General features: G+C 39.2%; 1 protein-coding gene and 1 pseudogene across 20 annotated transcripts in view; one reads left to right on the forward strand and one right to left on the reverse strand.

Annotated features, from left to right (window-relative positions):
• The window catches only part of LOC101050982 (MLLT10 histone lysine methyltransferase DOT1L cofactor), a 242,437-nt gene that overhangs the window by 102,448 nt on the left and 120,228 nt on the right, over positions 1 to 19,761 (reverse strand). For 19 of the 20 annotated variants that reach the window (XM_074404935.1, XM_074404945.1, XM_074404944.1 and 16 more), the window contains one exon: positions 4 to 99. In XM_074404935.1, the coding sequence (XP_074261036.1) occupies positions 4 to 99 (96 nt within the window). Of the gene's footprint in view, positions 1 to 3; positions 100 to 19,761 lie in introns of those variants that run through there. The other variant, XM_074404946.1, reaches the window with a different exon arrangement.
• On the forward strand, positions 16,676 to 18,512 carry LOC101052793 (heterogeneous nuclear ribonucleoprotein R pseudogene; annotated as a pseudogene).

Raw genomic sequence — 19,761 nt, forward strand, 5'->3', positions numbered from 1 at the left:
TACTTTTTCTGTAGTAACAGTCAAGGATGGAACCAATGCAGGTGACGGTTCTGGCTGCTTCTTGTGTTTTTGCTTGTGTTTGTCCTTCTCTTTGTATTTCTAAAAATGAATATAAGTAAAATCCAATTTAAATTTGAACTATAACCCCTATATATGCAGTAGAGTTTTATTACAACTAGTAATTTAAAATATTAACAAATACTTCTATCAAAAATTACTTCCTCTGATCACAGTGTTGTTTTATATATACACAAGTAATACTAGTATGAGTTTGTTTTCAAGTAAGTTCAGCTCCTTTATCCTTAACCAGTCTAAAATAATACAAACAAACAACTGAAGTCTGTAATTATTTGCTACATTTACATTCAGTAAAATATACAGTTTTTCTTCTTAAAAACACCAAATGCTTTGTGGACATTTAAAAACAGCACTGTAAAGTTTACATAGCACTTCACATCTGAACAGTACCAGATTTTCCTCTACCACACATGAGAATTTCTCCAGAAACTAGAGGCACAGACACTCCAGCAAAAAATTCTTTCCTGGGTTTACTCAAAAAAATAGATGAATTAGTTATCTCTAACAAAAAAATTTAGATAAAGTTAGGGTGTGCTATAAAGTGCTAAAGCTGATGAGCTAAATATAAAAAGAAATTCAATAAAATAAAAAGTTAATTACATATTGAAAGTCCAACCTAATGTCAGATAGTTTTTATCAAAATGTTCTGTTGTTTGAAACACTACATTAAAAAACAGTATTGGGTGTGAAATGTACTACTATTTCAAGAGTTCATTGAATTTATCTATTTCTCATGATGCTTAAAATGTGACCACTGAGGGGCCTTAATCTTTTCAAATCATGAAAGATTGGTATCACTGTCCTTGCCCTAAAAGGTTTACATACGAACAGAACAAAATGCATACAAATTAAAGATAGAGGTTTTACTCTAATGCCCCCAAAATACTGCCTTTTTTTGTTTGTTTGTTTTTAATTCCTGATCTAAGTATGTGAGATGTTTTCAGGCTGCAATGTTAGTACTGTAGCAACAGTAAATGTAAATTAACACAATAATACTTTTTTCTTTTTTTCTTTTTTTTTTTTTTTTGAGTCGGAGTTTCGCTCTTGTTACCCAGGCTGGAGTGCAATGGCGCAATCTCGGCTCACCACAACCTCCGCCTCCTGGGTTCAGGCAATTCTCCTGCCTCAGCTTCCTGAGAAGCTGGGATTACAGGCATGCGCCACCATGCCCAGCTAATTTTTTGTATTTTTAGTGGAGACAGGGTTTCACCATGTTGACCAGGATGGTCTCGATCTCTCGACCTCGTGATCCACCCGCCTCGGCCTCCCAAAGTGCTGGGATTACAGGCTTGAGCCACCGCGCCCGGCCTAATACTTTTTTCTTTTTGAAACAGGGCCTCACTCTTGTCACTCAGACTGGAGTGCAGTGGTACAATCACAGCTCACTATAGCCTTGACTTCCTGGGCTCAAGCAATCCTCTCACCTCAGCCTCCCAAGTAGTCAGGACTATAGGCATGTGCTCCCACACCAGGCATTTTCTTTTTTTTTTTTTTCCCCCTTTTTAAAGAATGCAGTGGCACCACCTCGGCTCACTGCAGCCTCCGCCTCCCAGGTTCAAGCAATTCTCATACCTCAGCCTCCAGAGTAGCTGGGACTACAGGCACATGCCACCATGCCTGGCTTCAGGCTAATTTTTTATTTTGTTGTTGGTTTTTGTTGTTGTTGTTGTTGTTGTTGAGACAAGGGTCTCTACAGTCTGTTGCCGAGGCTGTTCTTGAACTCCTGGGCAAAAGCTATCTTCACACCCAATAACGTTTCTAATTCAGACTTTTTAGGAAACATTTTAATATAAAAGTTATTTTGATTGTGGCAAATAATGACTCCCCAAAGAATCATGCCACATTCTCTGCAATGGGTTATCACTACTCTTCTCATCCTATGATGTCCTCTTCTCCACTCCCTTGAACCTGGGTTACCCTTATGACTTGTGATCCTCAACAGGATGTGGCAGAAGCGACGGTTTATGAGCACAGAAACCTGGAGTTTTAAGAAGTCTTCATGGCTTCCACATTTGCCACCTCAGTTCTCAACCACCACATAAAGAAGCATTTCACACTCTCCTCATGGAGAGGCTAAAAGGAGAATGAGGTCATATGGGGAAGAACTGAGGTACTCTAGCCTATAGCCAGCAGCACCTAGCGCCAGATATGTGAGTAAGACCAACAATGACCACCCAGCTAGCCACCAGCTTAATGAATCCTCATGAGTAAATTCAGCTGACCACATGGAAGAAAGATAAATCATCCCTGCTGAGCTCACCTGCTATAAGCCATTAAAAGTCATCGGGTGGTTTAAAGCAAAAGTTTTAACTGAAACCAACTATAGTACGCAACTGGGTCACAGGAGCTAAAGAACGCACAAATTGAAAATAATAATACAGGACAAGCATGGTGGCTCACAACTGTAATCCCAGCACTTTGGGAGGCCAAGGCAGGTGGATCACTTAAGCCCAGGAGTTCAAGACCAGCCTGGGAAACATAGGGAGACACCATCTCTACAAAAAATAAAAAATCGGCCAGGTGTTGTGGTGGAAACCTGTGGTCCCAGCTGACAGGAAGGCTGAGGCGGGAGGATCTCGTAAGCCTGGAAGGTTGAGGCTGTAGTGAACTGTGATCATACCACTGCACTCAAGCCTGGGTGACAGAGACCCCATTTATTTAAAAAAAAACAAAAGTAACAATATTAGGATATTTGTGTGTTAACACATGGATATAGTTTGGCTGTGTCCTCACCCAAATCTCATCTTGAATCATAGATCCCATAATCCCCATGTGTCATGGAAGGGACCTGGTGGGAGGTAACTGAATCATACCAGCGAGTTTTTCCCATGCTGTTCTTGTGATAGTCAGTAAATCTCACAGATGTGATGGTTTCATAAAGGGCAGTTCCCCTGCATATGCTCTCCTGCCTGCTGCCATGTAAGACGTGCCTTTACTACTGCTTCGCCTTCTGCCATGTTTGTGAGGCCTCCCCAGCCATGTGGAACTGAGTCCATTAAACCTCTTTTTCTTCAGAAATCACCCAGGCTCGGGCATTTTTTCATAGCAGTATGAAAATGGACTAATACACACAACAAAATAAGAAATTTATACATTCTAGTCTTTGAAGTTCAAATAATCCTGGCCTGTAACTGTTATATCAATGTTTTTCTCCCTACAAAGATAATTAAGAAGGCTTTCTATCCTCCTTTATATATTCTACTTCCCATTCTCTGCTTCATTCTTCAAGTTTATAAGAGCTGAGAAAATTTAATGGTGAATGATCCTGAATAACAGAAAACTAAACAAACAAACCCTAACGACTTGCAAAACATATGAGAGTAAAAGGCAAAACATATACATGTACATGTGTGAAAATATACAATATGGAGATATAAAAAGTCATACAAAGCAAATAATGGAACAATACAGAACTCTGGTCCTCTATGATACATTAAGAAACATATCCTGCAATGAGCATTACAAATTTTCATTGGAACACACTGTGCACAGTTTATATCCATACGAACAGCCTATCAGATGTGAATCAAAGAAGTCTAATGACTGTCACTAAAAAGATATGCTGATTTAAAAAGATTAACAGAAGAAAGGAAAAACACACAAAAGTACTCAATTATATATGAAAAATTTAGTACATGATAAAGAGGAGATTCCAAATCAGAAGGCAAAGACTAAAATTACTTAATAATGGTACTAGAACAACTGGTTAATAATTTAACAAAAAATATCTTACACAAAACAAAACAAAATCCAGATAGGTTAAAGAGTTAAATAAAAATTAAAATAATCTGGGCCGGGCACGGTGGCTCAAGCCTGTAATCCCAGCACTTTGGGAGGCCGAGGCGGGTGGATCACGAGGTCGAGAGATCGAGACCATCCTGGTCAACATGGTGAAACCCCGTCTCTACTAAAAATACAAAAAATTAGCTGGGCATGGTGGCACGTGCCTGTAATCCCAGCTACTCAGGAGGCTGAGGCAGGAGAATTGCCTGAACTCAGGAGGCGGAGGTTGCGGTGAGCCGAGGTCGCGTCATTGCACTCCAGCCTGGGTAACAAGAGCGAAACTCTGTCTCAAAAAATTAAAATAATCTAAAAGTTTGCTAGGAAGTATTTTTAAAGTATCTGACTTTAAGGAATGAAAAACTTTTCTAACTAAAAAAAAAAAAAGTGAAAACTACAGAAAGGGAAAACACAGATTTAGCTATCCATACAAATTTAAAAACAAATCATTAAAAAACAACCACCAAACTGGAAAATCAGTCAGGTTAAATATTCTGTATTTTATTTGTTTAAATTTTTTAATAAATTAGTAAGAAAACACATATGCCACTGAACAACGTACAAAGACCATGACTAGGAAATTTAAAAAAAAAAAAAAAAAAGAAGCCACTAAACAGCAACAGAAACATGCAACCCAAGTATTAAACAACTAAAGGTAGTATTTTTCTCCTGTATGTGACCAAAGTTTTGGGGTGTTGTTTTTAATGACCAGATCTAATATTGCCTAGGGAGATGAGCACTTGCATATATTACTAGAGAAAAATGTAAACAAATGAAGAACATTTTTTTTTTTTTTTAAAGAGACTGGGTCTTGCTCTTTTGCCCAGGCTGGTCTTAAAGTCCTAGGCTCAAAGGATCCTTCTGCCTTAGCCTCCCAAATATCTGGGACTTCTGGCACACACTACTGAGCCAAGCTGACAATTTTTAAAACAAGAGTTTGAAACCATAAAATTATTCATACCACATGACCTAGTAACTTCACCTCTAGGAAGGTGTAAAAAGATTTAAATATAGTGTATCATACTTCTGTTTACAATGGGGGAAAAAAGAAAAACAACTTGTCCAACAACAGAGCTATACTTGAAAAAATATGATTATGGCCATTAAAATAAGCATGTTGTTAAAGAATAGTCAGAGATCTCAGAAAACTGTTAACTGGTGAGTTTTGTTTATGGTTCACAGATAACATATGTACTCTTCAAAACTCTGAATTCCTCATGGCCTGAAGATATGAATTTACACGTATTATCTTCACGGCTTGTTAAGTCAAGATAGCTAATGTCACACTCAACTGAATCAGTATGTATTAACTAGCAATACAAAACCAGAATTGTAATAAGTTTATAATTATAAATATATATGATATCTCAACCCTTAAAATAGTCCTGTGAAGAAAATTCTATTTATTTTTTTTATAGAAAGGTATGGCTTAAACAAGCACAAGGTAGACTCTTACCTACACACCCCAAAAAACATAACCAAAACCTACAAAAAGAAGTTTTCAAAATTTAAAGAAAAAGTAGGTAAGGTACTCATGATGAGAAATTCTAAAATAGAAAATCAAGAGTGAGGGGGAAAAAAAGAAGAGACAGAAACAGAAGAGAGAGAAAAGCTTATGATAATGAAAGAAACTAAAGACAGTTAAACACAGAGGGGTTTTTTTTTTCTTTTTTGAGATAGTCTCACTCTGTTACTCAGGCTGGAGTGCAGTGGTTTCATCTCAACACACTGCAACCTCCACCTTCTGGATTCAAGCAATTATCATGCCTATAGCCACCCACATAGCTAAGATTACAGGTGTGTGCCACCATGCCCGGCTAACTTTTGTATTTTTAGTAGAGACAGGATTTCACCATGTTGGCCACGCTGGTATCAAACTCCTGACCTTAAATGATCTGCCCCCCTTGGCCTCCCAAAATGCTGGATTACAGGCATGAGCCATGACACCCAGCCTATGCAGGAATTTTTAACTTAAGTTTAGCACAAGACAAACAACCAAGAGATAGGTCCAATGTTTCAGTTTTCAAACTAGAATAGGTATAGGACTGTTTATAGGAGCAGTGAAGATGATACTTGTAAGTTCATATCTTCAGGCCAACAGGGATTCGGAGTTTTGAAGAGTAAATATGTAATCTGTGAACCACAAACAAATGTCTAGGGCAAATTAGAAAGTGAATTCTAGAAAGAACGTAATAGTGAGCTTGAAGTTACCTCTCAGGAAAACTCTACAGTAAATTATTTAAAAGATTTGCTAACATATAAGAAAATTTCAATATCACTAATCGTCAAGACAAATTCATCAGAAAGCCCAATAAAAGAAATTAATATTCAGCCATAACATAAGAAAAAGAACATGTGAGTTATTTTAATATGACTCAATTCTTTACACTGAAATAGAATAAATTTCTAGTAAGACTGCCTATATTCAAATACATAAAGTATCATTATAAATATAAAGCAAACCAATTTTAAGTAAACATGGATCTTAAAATGCTTAAGAGAAATCTGAAATCACATCACAGATTTTCCCAATGTAGAAAACAAATGAACGAGAACCAGTAAAAACAACCGACCAAATGATCCCCAAAGCAACCAAAATGGGAAGCAGGGGCAGATACTAATGCATTAAACAAAAACTGTCAAGATAAGAGTAAACTAGATTTTATTAGGGAGAAACTGCCCTAGACTAAGCTAGAGGATTCAGCTCTTAACCATACCCCTTAATTCCCAAAAATTCTGAGAATATAACCGAAAGTCCCAAATCTGAAGAGAAGTGATTTTATGTGTTCCTCCCTACTAAACAACTTTTTCTGCCTAAAGAGTAGTACTAGTTTCAAGGGAGAAACAGGAAAAACTGAAGGCAAGGGGAGGAAAAGCAAAGAGGTGCTAACTGGAAGTAAACAATAAAGGCTAAGAATTAATTACATGAAATCATGGCTGAGCACGGTGGCTCACACCTGTAATCCCAGCACTTTGGGAGGCCAAGGTCAGGAGTTTGAGACTAGCCTGGCCATCATGGTGAAACCAAATCTCTACTAAAAATACAAAAATTAGCTGCATGTGGTGGTGCACGCCTGTAATCCCAGCTACTCAGGAGGCTGAGGCAAGAGAATTGCTTGAATTCAGGAGGTGGAGGTTGCAGTGAGCCAAGATCGCATCACTGCACTCCAGCCTGGATGAGAGGGCAAGACTCTAACTCAAAAAAAAAAAAAAAAAAAAAAACCCTAGGGGGCCTGGTGCAGTGGCTCTCTCCTGTAATTCTAGGGCTCTGGGAGGCTGGGGTGAGAGAATCAGTCAAGGCCAAGAGTTGGAGATCACCCTGGGAAACATAATGAGAACCCATCTCCACAAAAAGCAAAAAAATGAGTTGGGCGTCGTGATGCTAATTTGTAGTCTTAGCTACTGGGAGGTTGAGGAGGACGACCCAGGAGGTGGAAGCTTTGGTGAGCCATGATCATACCGTTGCACTCTAGCTTGGGGGACAGATTGAGACCGTGTCTCAAAAAATTAAAATAAAACATAAAAGAGAATCCTAGGGTACTCCCCATAAGACTAAGAGACAGTTGAGATCTAGAACCTAGGGGAAGACATTTAATAAAGTACCGTGTTGAAAAAAAAGAGAGCCCAAGGCCAGGCGCGATGGTTCACACCTGTAATCCTAGCACTTTGGGAGGCCAAGGCGGGCATATCACAAGGTCAGGAGTTCAAGAACAGCCTGGTCAATATGGTGAAACCCTGTCTCTACTAAAAAAGTACAAAAATTAGCCTGGCGTGTTGGTGGGCGCCTGTTGTTCCAGCTACTCGGGAAGCAGAGGTTAGAGTCAACCAAGATCGCACCACTGCACTCCAGCCTGGGCGACAGAGCAAGACTCTGTCTCCCCAAAAAATAAAAATAAAAGAGCCCAGCCGGAGTTCTACCAAAAAGGGCATACAGCCCTAAGCCAAGCTCGCTCTCTTTTTTTTTTTTTCCCTAAGCCAAGCTTTTATACTCACCCCTCCCATTCCCATAGGCTTCAGAAAAATGCAAAATACATAGCCCTTAAACAATCATCTCAAAAACCATGAGAAAATTTACAAAAAAAATTGCCTAAATTATAGCGGAATAAGTGTCAAAAGAGAGCCTCTGGAGCATAAACAACATTTTAAAAGTGGTATGGCAAAGAAACTACAGGTAAAAAATAATACAAAGAGTCTAATGTGCATGAGACAGCCAAAAATCACAAACTAGAAGCATATATAACTGAGTTTGAAGATGCTTCTCAAAACTGTCCCCATGCTAAATAAAAATTATAACATGAGTTCATACAAAGCTCAAAAATGAGATGATAAAATAGGAAAAGGGACAAAGGGAGATAACCAAAGTAATAAATGTAAGACTAAAACAGTATCATTACAGAATTAGTAAATAAAATAGAAACAGCAAGGAAAATACGCATTGCTGAAAATTTTTTAAATGCTATCTTGAATTAATCATAGTAATATATATTTTATAAAAGATATTAAAGCAGGCAGACAGCATCTGATAGGTATAAAAACAGAGATAATCAAACATAAGGATAACATGTGTCCCTCAAAGAGAGAATTTAATAAATGGGAAACAGAAAGTATATTCAAACAGAAAATTCCACAAAATGAAAATGGAAAAAAAAAATCTGAACAATTCTGTTACAGACTGTATAGCATCAAGACTTATTGTGGTTAAACTTCGCAGAATACAGGGAGAGGGAGGTATCATTAGTCATCTCCACAGCAATATTTCAGGCCCGTTGTTTAAGTTTTTAGGAGAAATAAAGTGTGACCCAACAATATTATATATAGCCAAGATACAAGATACAGGCAAAATGAAATGCTTTCCATTATGAAAGACATCAGAAACTACAGTTCCTAAGAACTTATTCTTGAAAAAAAGTTACCTAATAATCAGTACTTCGGGAGGCCAAGCTAGGCAGATCAATTTGAGGTCAGGAGTTCAAGACCAGCCTGGGCAACATGGTGAAATACTATCTCTACGAAAAAAACAGAAATGAGCTGGGCACGGTGGTGGGCACCTGCAGTCCCAGCTACGTGAGAGGCTGAGGCAGGAGAATTGCTTGAACCCAGGAGGCAGAGGTTGCAGTGAGCCAAGATCACAGCACTGCCCTCTAGCCTGAGTGAGGCTCTGTCTCAAAAATAAATAAATAAATAAATAAATACAAACCACCTGGATAGCAGGAAAAGCAAAATGACTATAAGGATACTAGCAGCATTCACTGTAGGAGCTCAATATAAAATCTGACGCATGTAATTAAAACAAAACATAACAGTTTGCCAAACAGTGACTAGACATAAATCTCTTTCTTGCTGACAAAGTCCTGATTTTCTTAAGAAAATTCAAGAGCATCCTCTCATGTCCTCACAGAAGTGTATCTATTTCCCAGCCCAGAGGCAAACATGGATAAGTCCAAAACAATTAAGAGAAATCCATTCTCTTTAGCCACTGACTGCTTTAAGCCTGGAATAGATTTAGATCAGAATAGTAAAATAGAAATTGAAATTTTCTTTTTTTTGTTGTTGTTTGAAATGGAGTTTCACTCTTGTTGCCCAGGCTGGAGTGCAATGGTGAGATATCAGCTCACTGCAACCTTTGCCTCCTGGGTTCAAGCAATTCTCCTGCCTCAGCCTCCCGAGCACATTTTTTTTTTTTTTTTTTTTTTTGTATTTTTAGTAGAGATGGGGTTTCACCATGTTGGCCAGACTGGTCTTGAACTCATGGCCTCAAGTGATCTGCAGGCTTCGGCCTCCCAAAGTGCTGGGATTACATGTATGAGCCACTGCACCTGACCAGAAGTTGAAATTTTCCGGATGTTCTCCTCATTCTTAAAGGTATGTCCCTTCTTGCCTTTAGATGCTCAAGTGTTAGGCCATAATCCTTGGAACAACTGCCATGACCTCACAACCACGACTGCAAAAGCACAAAGAAGTCAAGAATGCTTTGCTACTGCTGAATTGATTACTGTTAAATTAACCAATCTTCGAAAAGCCTAGCATCTGAACCTACATGAAGTAATAAATTTCCAGTTGATTCAGCCATTCTGACTTGAGTATTCTATCACTTATCACTGAAAGCACCCCAACTTTTAAAAAAAGTCTTACCCCTTCAATATCTTGTTTTTGTAATTTCTATTATTAAACTTAAAGTATCTTTGAGGAAATAATATTTCTTGTGGTAAGGGGGGGAAAAAGTTTTTTTGGTCTCATTCTGTCACCCAGGCTGAAGTGCAGTGGTATGATCATAGGTCACTACAGCCTCAAACTCCAGGCTCAAGGCATATTCCAACCTCAGCCTCCAGAGTAGCTGTGACTACAGGCATGCACCACACATTCCGGTAAGTTTTGTTGTTGTTTTTGTACAGACAGGGTCTCTTTCTTTTCCCTCTATGTAGTCAAGTAAATCTGCCTTTGATGTTTAAAACATCAGTAGATTTCACTCAATTTAATAATTTTTCTCTATCCTTTTAATGTATGTATGTGTATCTCTCTATGCATAGAAAAAAATCTGTGATATTAACTTAGTAGTAAGTGATTATATTACTTGATGGTAAGATACGGAGTGGGATTTTGTTTTTTAACTTGCATTTTTTAAATGCTCTGCCCTCTGTCATTCTCTGTCATTACATACGAATTTGTAAGAATGAGCTAAAATAAGGTAGAGACAGCCTAGCCTATTTGCCAAACTCATTTCTTCTTATTTGGCAAGTAACTAGACATTTTCCACCTTCCTTTGCAGTTACATGTGGCCACTACACTGGGTTCCAATCAATGCAGTTTGAATGAAAATGATGTGTAGTCATCTCTAGGCCTGGTCCTTAGTAGCCCCAACTTTCTAATATCCACACTGGTTCTTTTTACATGGATAACAAAAGTAAGCATTAAAGTCACAGAAGTAACATTTTAAAGAAGGCAGTCACAAGATGGAAGAAACCTAAGCTCCTGATTTACAGCTTAGAAGAATGTTGTCTCTCAATCAAGGACACCTCTTTTGGACTTAGCTGCAAATCAAAAACATTGTGTAAGGCAACTCATAATTTGAGAATCGTTCATGTGTCAGGAAACCACGCTACATGAGTCTCTTATTTCTTCGTCTTTTGAGTTAGGCAATGGCAGTCCATTATTCTGGACTGTCTTTCAAGATTGCTCATATAGTGAATAGCCTCAGAAGACAGAAAGCAAAGGGCAGCTTACTTTCTCTTAAAAAAGATTCAGGTGCCCTAAGCTCAGGGCTCCTCTCCTGTAATGCAACAGACAGCATGAACAGATTTTATCTCACCCTCTTTGCAGTGCCCTATGGGAACTAGGCTTAGGAAATGGCCAAAAATTACTGATTCTCTGGTTACAGCTATTGCTTTAAGTAATAAGTCTCATCTCTTAATTAGCTACCTTACAAGTAAGGTCAAATGACAGACTTCTGTGATATTATTATATATATACATATACATATATACACACACACACATACACACACACATATACACATACATACATATACTGGTTTTGTCCATGGTCCCTGGGTCACAACTCTCATAGTCCTTGTTATTTTTTAAGTAACTAAAAAAAAATAAGCATATCTTTTGTTAAAGTACATGGCCTTTTGTGCTTGGTTCCTGATGCAGCTTTAGAACGGTGTCAGAGTGACAAGGGTGAAAAGACAGTCCTTTCTTATAATGTTGGGGTGCTTTAGGCCTCAGAAAACAGAGTCTCTCTCCCTCAGACCTTTCTTGCCCTCCTTTTCTCCCCAAAACAGACCATAAAAACTAAAAATATGCTCTAAACGTTCCCTACTTATCTGTCATGGAACTAGACATAAAGAAATTCCCTGATCTACCTTGTCTGATTGTGGGCCATAAAACTCTCATTTCAGAAGAGGTCCTGCCCCAATACCCAGAAGAAAGAATGCTGCTCAGAGAGGCCAAGAAGTATGTGAACATACAGGCCTGCCTGGGTTTCCCTACTCAGTCTGTTAGTGTTAGATCACCTTTGTCCAATCACATTTCTACACAGGTGTCCTTGCTTCAATCACGCCTATCCAGTTAACTCTGTATAAAAGGCCCTCTTAAGAGGAGGGCGAAACTCTGCCTACCTACCCCCTGACATACCTGACACTATCCATCTCCTCATCTGTATACTTTGTAAAATCCTTTATAATAAACCAGTAAACATAAGTAAGGGTTTCCCTGAGTTCTGTGAGCCACTCTAGTAAATTAATCCAACCCAAGATCTGGGCTGTGGGAACCCCAAATCATAGCCAATTGGACAGAAGCAGCACTTGGGGTTTACAATCAGCATCAAAAGTGGGGCTCAGTCCTGTGGGACTGAGTTCCCAACCTGTGTAATCTGATGCCCTCTTCAGGAATATAAGTGTCCAAATTAGAGGATAGCCAGCTGGTGACTATTGCAAAACTGACAGCTTGCTTGTTGGTGGGGAGAAATCCCCACACATTTATGGGTCACAGAAGCATTCTGTATTGTGAGATTATAGCAGGAGGAACTATTTTTTCTACTCCACCTCTTTCATAGTTCTTGATAGTCTGGTGATGTGAGAATATGATGCTGTTAGAGGCATGGCTATGTAGAAGAGGAAAATTAAGGGCCTTTTCTGAATAAAGTTGAAAAATGAAAACTTGTATGATCAACTACGCAATTGATGGACCTTCATTTTATTGACTCAATAATGAGGGGAAACTGAGGAGGTGGCGTGGCTGAAGGCGAAGCACCAAGAACTATGTTTACAGAGAGATGCTCAAGGATGCTGTTTTTACAGCTAGCCTACTCTGGTTAGGAGGAAAGGACTTCCTCACCAGTCTGGCAGTCAGGTTTATTTCCACTTCACTGTAACAACTAGGTGACATCAGTACTTTAAAAATAATCAGAGATTGGAATACGCACTTCCTATCCCCAAGAGGGCTCAATGGCCACATGCACCCATCCAAGTATGCTAAGAAAACTGAGGAGAGGAAAAGATACAATTTAATTTTTTAAAAATACAGATGGGGTCTCACTTCTGGGCTGAAGCAATCCTCCCACCTCAGCCTCTCAAAGTGTTGAATTACAGGCATAAGCCACTGCACCTAGCCAGAAAACAGAAAACATAAATTTTTAAGACTCTGTTGGACGCAGGCACCCAGATCACTATTCTACCTGGACGCATGGAAGGAAAACATCCCAGGATTCAGTGGAAAGGATTCTCAGGGGTAAGGAAGCTAATACGACTTTGTAGGTGGGGTCTTTGGGCAATTAAACTGTACTTTCATTACTGCCTGGACATCTGAAAGTTTAAGAGGGAATGATAATGTTATAGCAGAAGTCAGCAAACTATGACACCTGAGCTAAGAGTAATGCTGCATCTTTAAAATATTCCTTACCACATCCCCAAAAAAAGAAGACTACGTGATACAGACTATATGCAGTCCACAAAGCCCAAAATATTTACTGTTCAGTCCTTTTTAGGAAAAGTTTGCCGTCCCCTGTATTATGTTATGTGCCTATCTTTACCCATCCATAAGTGCAAAAGGTATTCTCCCAGCCAAGAAGAACAGTATGCGGAAATGCTAATGAGACATATTAATCACTCTCCAAACCACATCTCTTTCCTGGGTCCAAGAGAAAGGGAATAGGGCTCCAGAAGGACAAAGGGAAACCACAGATTTGATAAAGGACTCAAAGGTACCAAAAGTAGGAAGAGATGCAATACCTCAACACAAAAGCCCTGCAAACCCAGTGAAAAAAGCCTAACAAGAACTGGAAGCTAACAGTGAATTAGCACCAAGTGAGTTTAGCTATTGCTCTTACAGCCCCAGCTGTTACAGACGAAATCCACTACATAGACTGATGCAACTTGGTACACTGTTCTAGACATTTCTAATGCCTCTTTGCCAAACCACTCACAACAAAGAATCAAGAACTGTTTACATGCATGTGTCAAAGCCTCCACTATGTTTAAAGTGCATTCCCAGAAGGGCAACCTAAACTCCCTTGCCACTTGCCACAAATACATATGTCAGGACTTAGTACCTCTATACTATGATTTCCAAAGCTCTCACTATTGGCTGTTAGATTAGAAGCCTCAGTCTCAATAGTGCTCTAATGTATCTTCTCTGTCAGCAGAGTAGGTGGAAAAACTCCAATAAAATTCAAAGACCTGCTCAACAAGTTTCTGGAAACTATAGGAGCAGATTCACAAGTCTAAATTCCTCTGGCAGTCAAGGAAAAGTTTTGGTCTCTTCAGACTCCCATCATCAAAAATGAGGCTGAACACCTTACTGAACTCTTTAAATAACAGGGCTCTATGACATTCATTTCAACATTCTGCTTATCCTTTAAAAGTCAGCTATCCTGCAAATACACATCCTTTGAGAGGCGCCCAAACCAACACGCTGTGTTGGAAGCTATGTAGAAAGCTGGAGCACATGCTCTGCCTTTGGAAACCCACAATCTTCATTATGCTTTTAAGTTACACATTTCTATGAATTATGATTTTGCCAACTGAAACCTCTGGCAAAAAAAGCCTCCACCCACAGGCACCCACTGGAGATTTGGACTTGATGACCCAATGACATGGCTATTAAGTGCACCCCTTTCTGAAAAGGAGCCATTAGCTTGCTACAGAGTTCTTATTGAAACTGAACACCACACCCACGAAGGCCTTATGAGGAAGAAAAAAGAAATGATGGCTTTCCAGGACTTCAACAAACCCCTCTTATTCCATTAGTATCTCCTGATTCCATTTCATATTCCTAACTGCCTGTAAATGTATACATAACTACCATATTATAGTCAATACAACTAAAATTAGTTAAGTACTCACAAACTGTCAACAACACTACCTTTCTTTTATTACTTCACACTTGACACTCAGTATTTAAGGGAAAAAAAAAACTACTAAAAATACAAAAATTAGTCAAGGTGGTGCCACATGCCTGTAGTCCCACCTACTCGGGAAGCTGAGACAGGGGAATCGCGTGAACCCAGGAGGCAGACGTTGTAGTGAGCTGAGATGGCGCCACTGCACTCTAGTTTGGGCAACAAGAGTGAAACTCCATCTTAAAAATTAATAATAAATAAATCATATTAGGCATTATAAAAGAACATTAAAGCATAAAAAATACAGACCAGCTTTGAGATATGATACAGTCTGGCAGTAAGCCATATACATATATAAAGACAATATAAAAGTGAAATGAAAATAGAAGAAAACCATGGGCCAGTCACAGTGGCTCATGCCTCCACTGGGAAACCAAGGTAGGAGTAGACTAGCTTGAGCCTAGGAGTTCGAGACCAGCCTAGGAAACTTAGGGAGACTCCGTCTCTACAAAAAGTACAAAAATTAGCTGGGCGTGGTGGCCTGCACCTGTAGTCCCAGGTACTCGTGAGTCTGAGGGAGGAAAATCACCTGAAACTGGGAAGTGGAGGTTACAGTGATCCAAGATTGTGCCACTGCACTCCAGCCTGAACAACAAGAACAAAACCCTGCCTCCAAAAAAAAAAAAAAAAAAAAAATCCCAGTATCTTCAGATAGCAAACAATGCTAAAACTAAAGAATGGTTCCCAGAGAAAGATCAAATCAAATAGCTGTATGAAGACTAAAACAAGAGTATGGCTGTAAACTCCTTTGTTAAGACCTAGGAAAGACAGAAGTCAATACCTCAGATTATCTGAAACAGGGCTTTCAGAGATGTCAAGGTCATAAAGACAATGAATGAGGACATATTTCAAACTGGGAAATGCTGAATAGACGTGACTGCTAAATGCAACTTGTGATCTTGGATTGGATCTTGGACTTGGAAGAGAAAAAAGTTTCCCCCTTTGGTATAGATGACCTTAGGGGACACAATTTTAATATGATCTGTAGATTAGATAATAATCTGTAACAATATTAATTTATTGATTTTGATCATTGTGCTGTAATTATTTAGGAAATTCCCCTTTTAATTAAAACTATACAGTACAGTTCTTGGCCTAAACAGGCATTGTATTTGTAATTTACCCTGCAATGGTTCAGAAAGATTCTACAGAGAAAGTAGAGAGAGTCAGTAAAGGAGGGTAGAGGGAAGGGCATGGTAACATTAACATGATAAAATGTTAATATTTTTGGAATGAGTGAATGGTACAGCATTATTATTTGTAGTGTTTTTGCAACCTTAAGTTTGAAATTATTGAAAAACCAAAGGTTAAAAAAAAATTTAATCCTACTGGCTGCCTGGCTCAATACCCAAGGATGAAGTCTAAAACTAACTGCTTATAAATTCTTCATCAACTGGCCCCTTCTTAGTGTCGTCTTAACCAGACTCCTCAGTCTCACCCAACACACCCTCACATTCTAAACTGATGTTCCTGAAAAGACCTGTCCTCGCTTAACTCTTCACACATATAGACACTGAAAGCTTTACCTTGAACACTAAATTCTTAAAGTACACAAAAAGGACAGAAGTACCAGGTAACTCGCAATGCTAAAAAACTTGCACAAAGATACAGAAGTCATTCCGATGATTTGACTGTGATTTTTATTCCTTTGAGGGTCACAGAAGAAAGTAGTCTAGTTCTTTCAAAGAGATGAGAAACTCTATTCTATGGTTTAAATGTGGTGTGTTCCTGCTAAAACACATGTTGAAATTTGCCAACGTGACAGTATTCTGGGGTGACGGGGCCTTTAAGAGGGGTTTGGGTTATGGAGCTACCCTCTTAAACGTATTAATGCAGTTTTGTGAGAGTGGGTTGATTCTTGCAGGAATAAATTAGAAGTCTGCCTCTCATGTTTGCATGTTTAGTTTCTCTTTCTGCACACATGTACCTGTTTCCCCTTCAGCTTCTTTGCCATGTAAACAAAAGAATCATAGACTTGAGGGGTGGTGCGCACGTGCCATTTCTAGTCATTTTCAGAGCGCCCTGCATTCATTCTCACGGGCCCAGCCACCAGCCCTCCCTCTGCCTTGGATTGGTAGCTTATATTGAACTTGATGAAACAGCAACTGAGGCTCTCAGGGAATTTAATGAAGAAGGAGTTCTGTCTGTACTACAGCAGTTCAGGTAAAGTGACTTATCACATGTTCAGGACAAAAGTGCATTTTTATGTGGAGTTATGAAACTTACAGGCAGAGTGAAACAGGGGAGCAAAGCGTAAGTGTCCACAAAGCAACCTGATGAAGCGAATATCAAGGCCTTATTTGAGAAAAGTGGTAATACTCTGGATGTAACCAGAGGACAGAGGAAGCATGGTGGGCCTCCTCCACCAAACTGTGTGCTGTCTGGTGTACAATATGGAATTTGAACAGAAGTGTCTGTAGGTAAAATACAGAGAGATTTATATGAGAATGAGTTAGTACTCCTTTTTGAGACGGCCAGTCCCATGTGGGATCTACATCTTATGATGGATCCACTGTCTGGTCAGAATAGAGGGTAAGCATTTATCACATTCTGTGGAAAGGAAGCTGCACAGGAAGCTTTAAAACTGTGACAGCTATGAAATTCACCCTGGAAAACAACTTGGAGTGTCCATTTCTTTGGCAAACAACAGAATTTTTGTTGGATCCATTCCAAAGAATAAGACTAAAGAAAATATTCTAAAAGAATTCAATAAAGTCACAGAGGGTTTGGTGGATGTTATTCTCTATCATCAACCTAATGACAAAAAGAAGAAATGGGGGTTCTGTTTCCTTGAATATGAAGAACACAAGTCAGTAGCACAAGCCAGATGCCAGCTGATGAGTGGAAAAGTAGAAGTATGGGGAAATGTAGTTACAGTTAAATCGGTTTACCCTGTGAAGAACCAGATCCAGAAATCATGGGCAAGGTAAAACTTTTGTTTGTGAGAAAGTTGGGCACAGAAGAAATACTGGGAAAGTCATTTTCTGAATTTGGAAAACTCAAAAGAGTAAAGAAGTTGAAAGATTATGCATTTGTTCATTTTGAAGACAGAGGAGCAGCTGTTAAAGCTACGGATAAAACAAACGGCAAAGAAATACAAGGGAAAAAACTTGAAATAATCTTAGTCAAGCCACCAGACAAGAAAAGGAAAGAGCGTCAAGCTGCTAGACAAGCACTGAATATGAAGATTATTATTACCACCCTCCTCCTCGCATGCTACCTCCAATTAAACGTCAGGGTTGTGGTAAGGGAAGAGATGGATATGGCTCCATCTCGATTACTCTGGCATGAAGATTACTATGGTTATAATTATCACAACTACCATGGAGGCTATGAAGATCCCTACTTGGCTACGGAGGAAGAGGAGGAGGAAGGGGAGGGCAAGGTGCTCCATTACCACCAAGGGGGAAGGGAGCACCACCTTCAAGAGGTAGAGCTGGCTATTCACAGAGCGGAGCACCTCTTGGACCACCAGGAGACTCCAGGGATAGTAGAGGGGGTCCTACACGACAGCAGAGAGGCCATGGCTCCTGTGGGTCTTGGGGCAATCGTGTGAGCAATGTAGGAGGCAAAAGAAAGGCAAATGGTTATAACCAACCTGATTCTAAGTGTCATCAGACCAATGACCAACAGAACTGGGGTTCCTAACCCATTGTTCAGCAGCCACTTCAGCAAAGTGGTGACTATTCGGTAACTATGGTTATAATAATGACAACCAGGAATTTTATCAGGATACCTACGGGCAACAGTGGAAGTAGACAAGTAAGGGCTTGAAAATGATACTGGCAAGATACAACTGATTGGCTCTAGAGATACATTCTTCAAAAAAAAAAAAATTGCCTTACTGTTTCACCTTTAAGCAGCAATTTGCTGCCATTTGAATTGGGCTGAAGAAATCACTACTGTGTGTATACTCAAGACTTTCTATTTTTCCTCTTTTCATAAATGCTCTTGGACATTATTGGGCTGACAGAGTTCCCTTATTCTGGGGGGTTACGTTTTTATCGTTTCAGGATTCATTTTAGCTTCAAAATAAGCTGGGCACACTGCTGAATCATGATTTTGCAGAACATTTAGTTTTGGAGAGTTTCATTTTTCTGGATTTGAGATAAATTACATAGGAGTATGGAGTATGCTGTAAATAAATATACAAGCCAGTGCTATATCTTAGTAGTCTGAAGAAATTAAAGCAAACAAATTTAAGTTTTCTTGTATTGAAAATAACCTATGACTGCATTTTTTTGATTCTTCGAAGTAGGTTAACTGTGTTTTTAAATTGTTACAACTTCACACCTTTTTGAAATTTGTCCTATAAAATTTGTTTGGCTTAAACGTCAAAAGCCAGGACAATCTGTTCTTTGATGTAATTGTATCTCCAATTTCTTGTTCATGTAAGATTTTGATAAAACTAAAAAATCTATTCAAAAAAGAAATAGGTTAAAAGTCAACATAATTCAATTTTCTTATAACCACTATAAGTTACTGCAAATCATTGACCTTCAACAAGTCTTGTAAACTCTCCATGAAAACACAGCTTCACAACTCCTAGAGGGTATTTTTTATGTTTTCAGATTGGATGGAGTAGAAGTGAGGATGGTGCTTTTAAAACTTTCTAACAAGTATAAAAACAATTAGAAAAAAAATGAATAGAGTCTTTTGAAGACAGCAATGACTTCCTTAATAAAGATCATTCCTGGCTGGGCATGGTGGCTCGCCTGTAATCCCAGCACTTTGAGAGGCCGAGGCAGGTGGATCACAAGGTCAGGAGTTCAAGATCAACCTGGCCAAGATGATGAAACCCCGTCTCCACTAAAAACACAAACACAAAAAAATTAGCAGGGCAAGGTGGCAGTCGCCTATAATCCCAGCTACTCAGGAGGCTGAGGCAGGTGAATCGCTTGAATCCAGGGTGTGGAGGTTGCAGTGAGCCAAGAGCACGCCACTGCACTCCAGCCTGGGTGACACAGTGAGACTCCATCTCAAAGAAAAAAAAAAAAGATCATTCCT

This window comes from Saimiri boliviensis, chromosome 8, assembly GCF_048565385.1.
Source record: "Saimiri boliviensis isolate mSaiBol1 chromosome 8, mSaiBol1.pri, whole genome shotgun sequence".
Lineage (NCBI taxonomy): Eukaryota > Metazoa > Chordata > Mammalia > Primates > Cebidae > Saimiri > Saimiri boliviensis.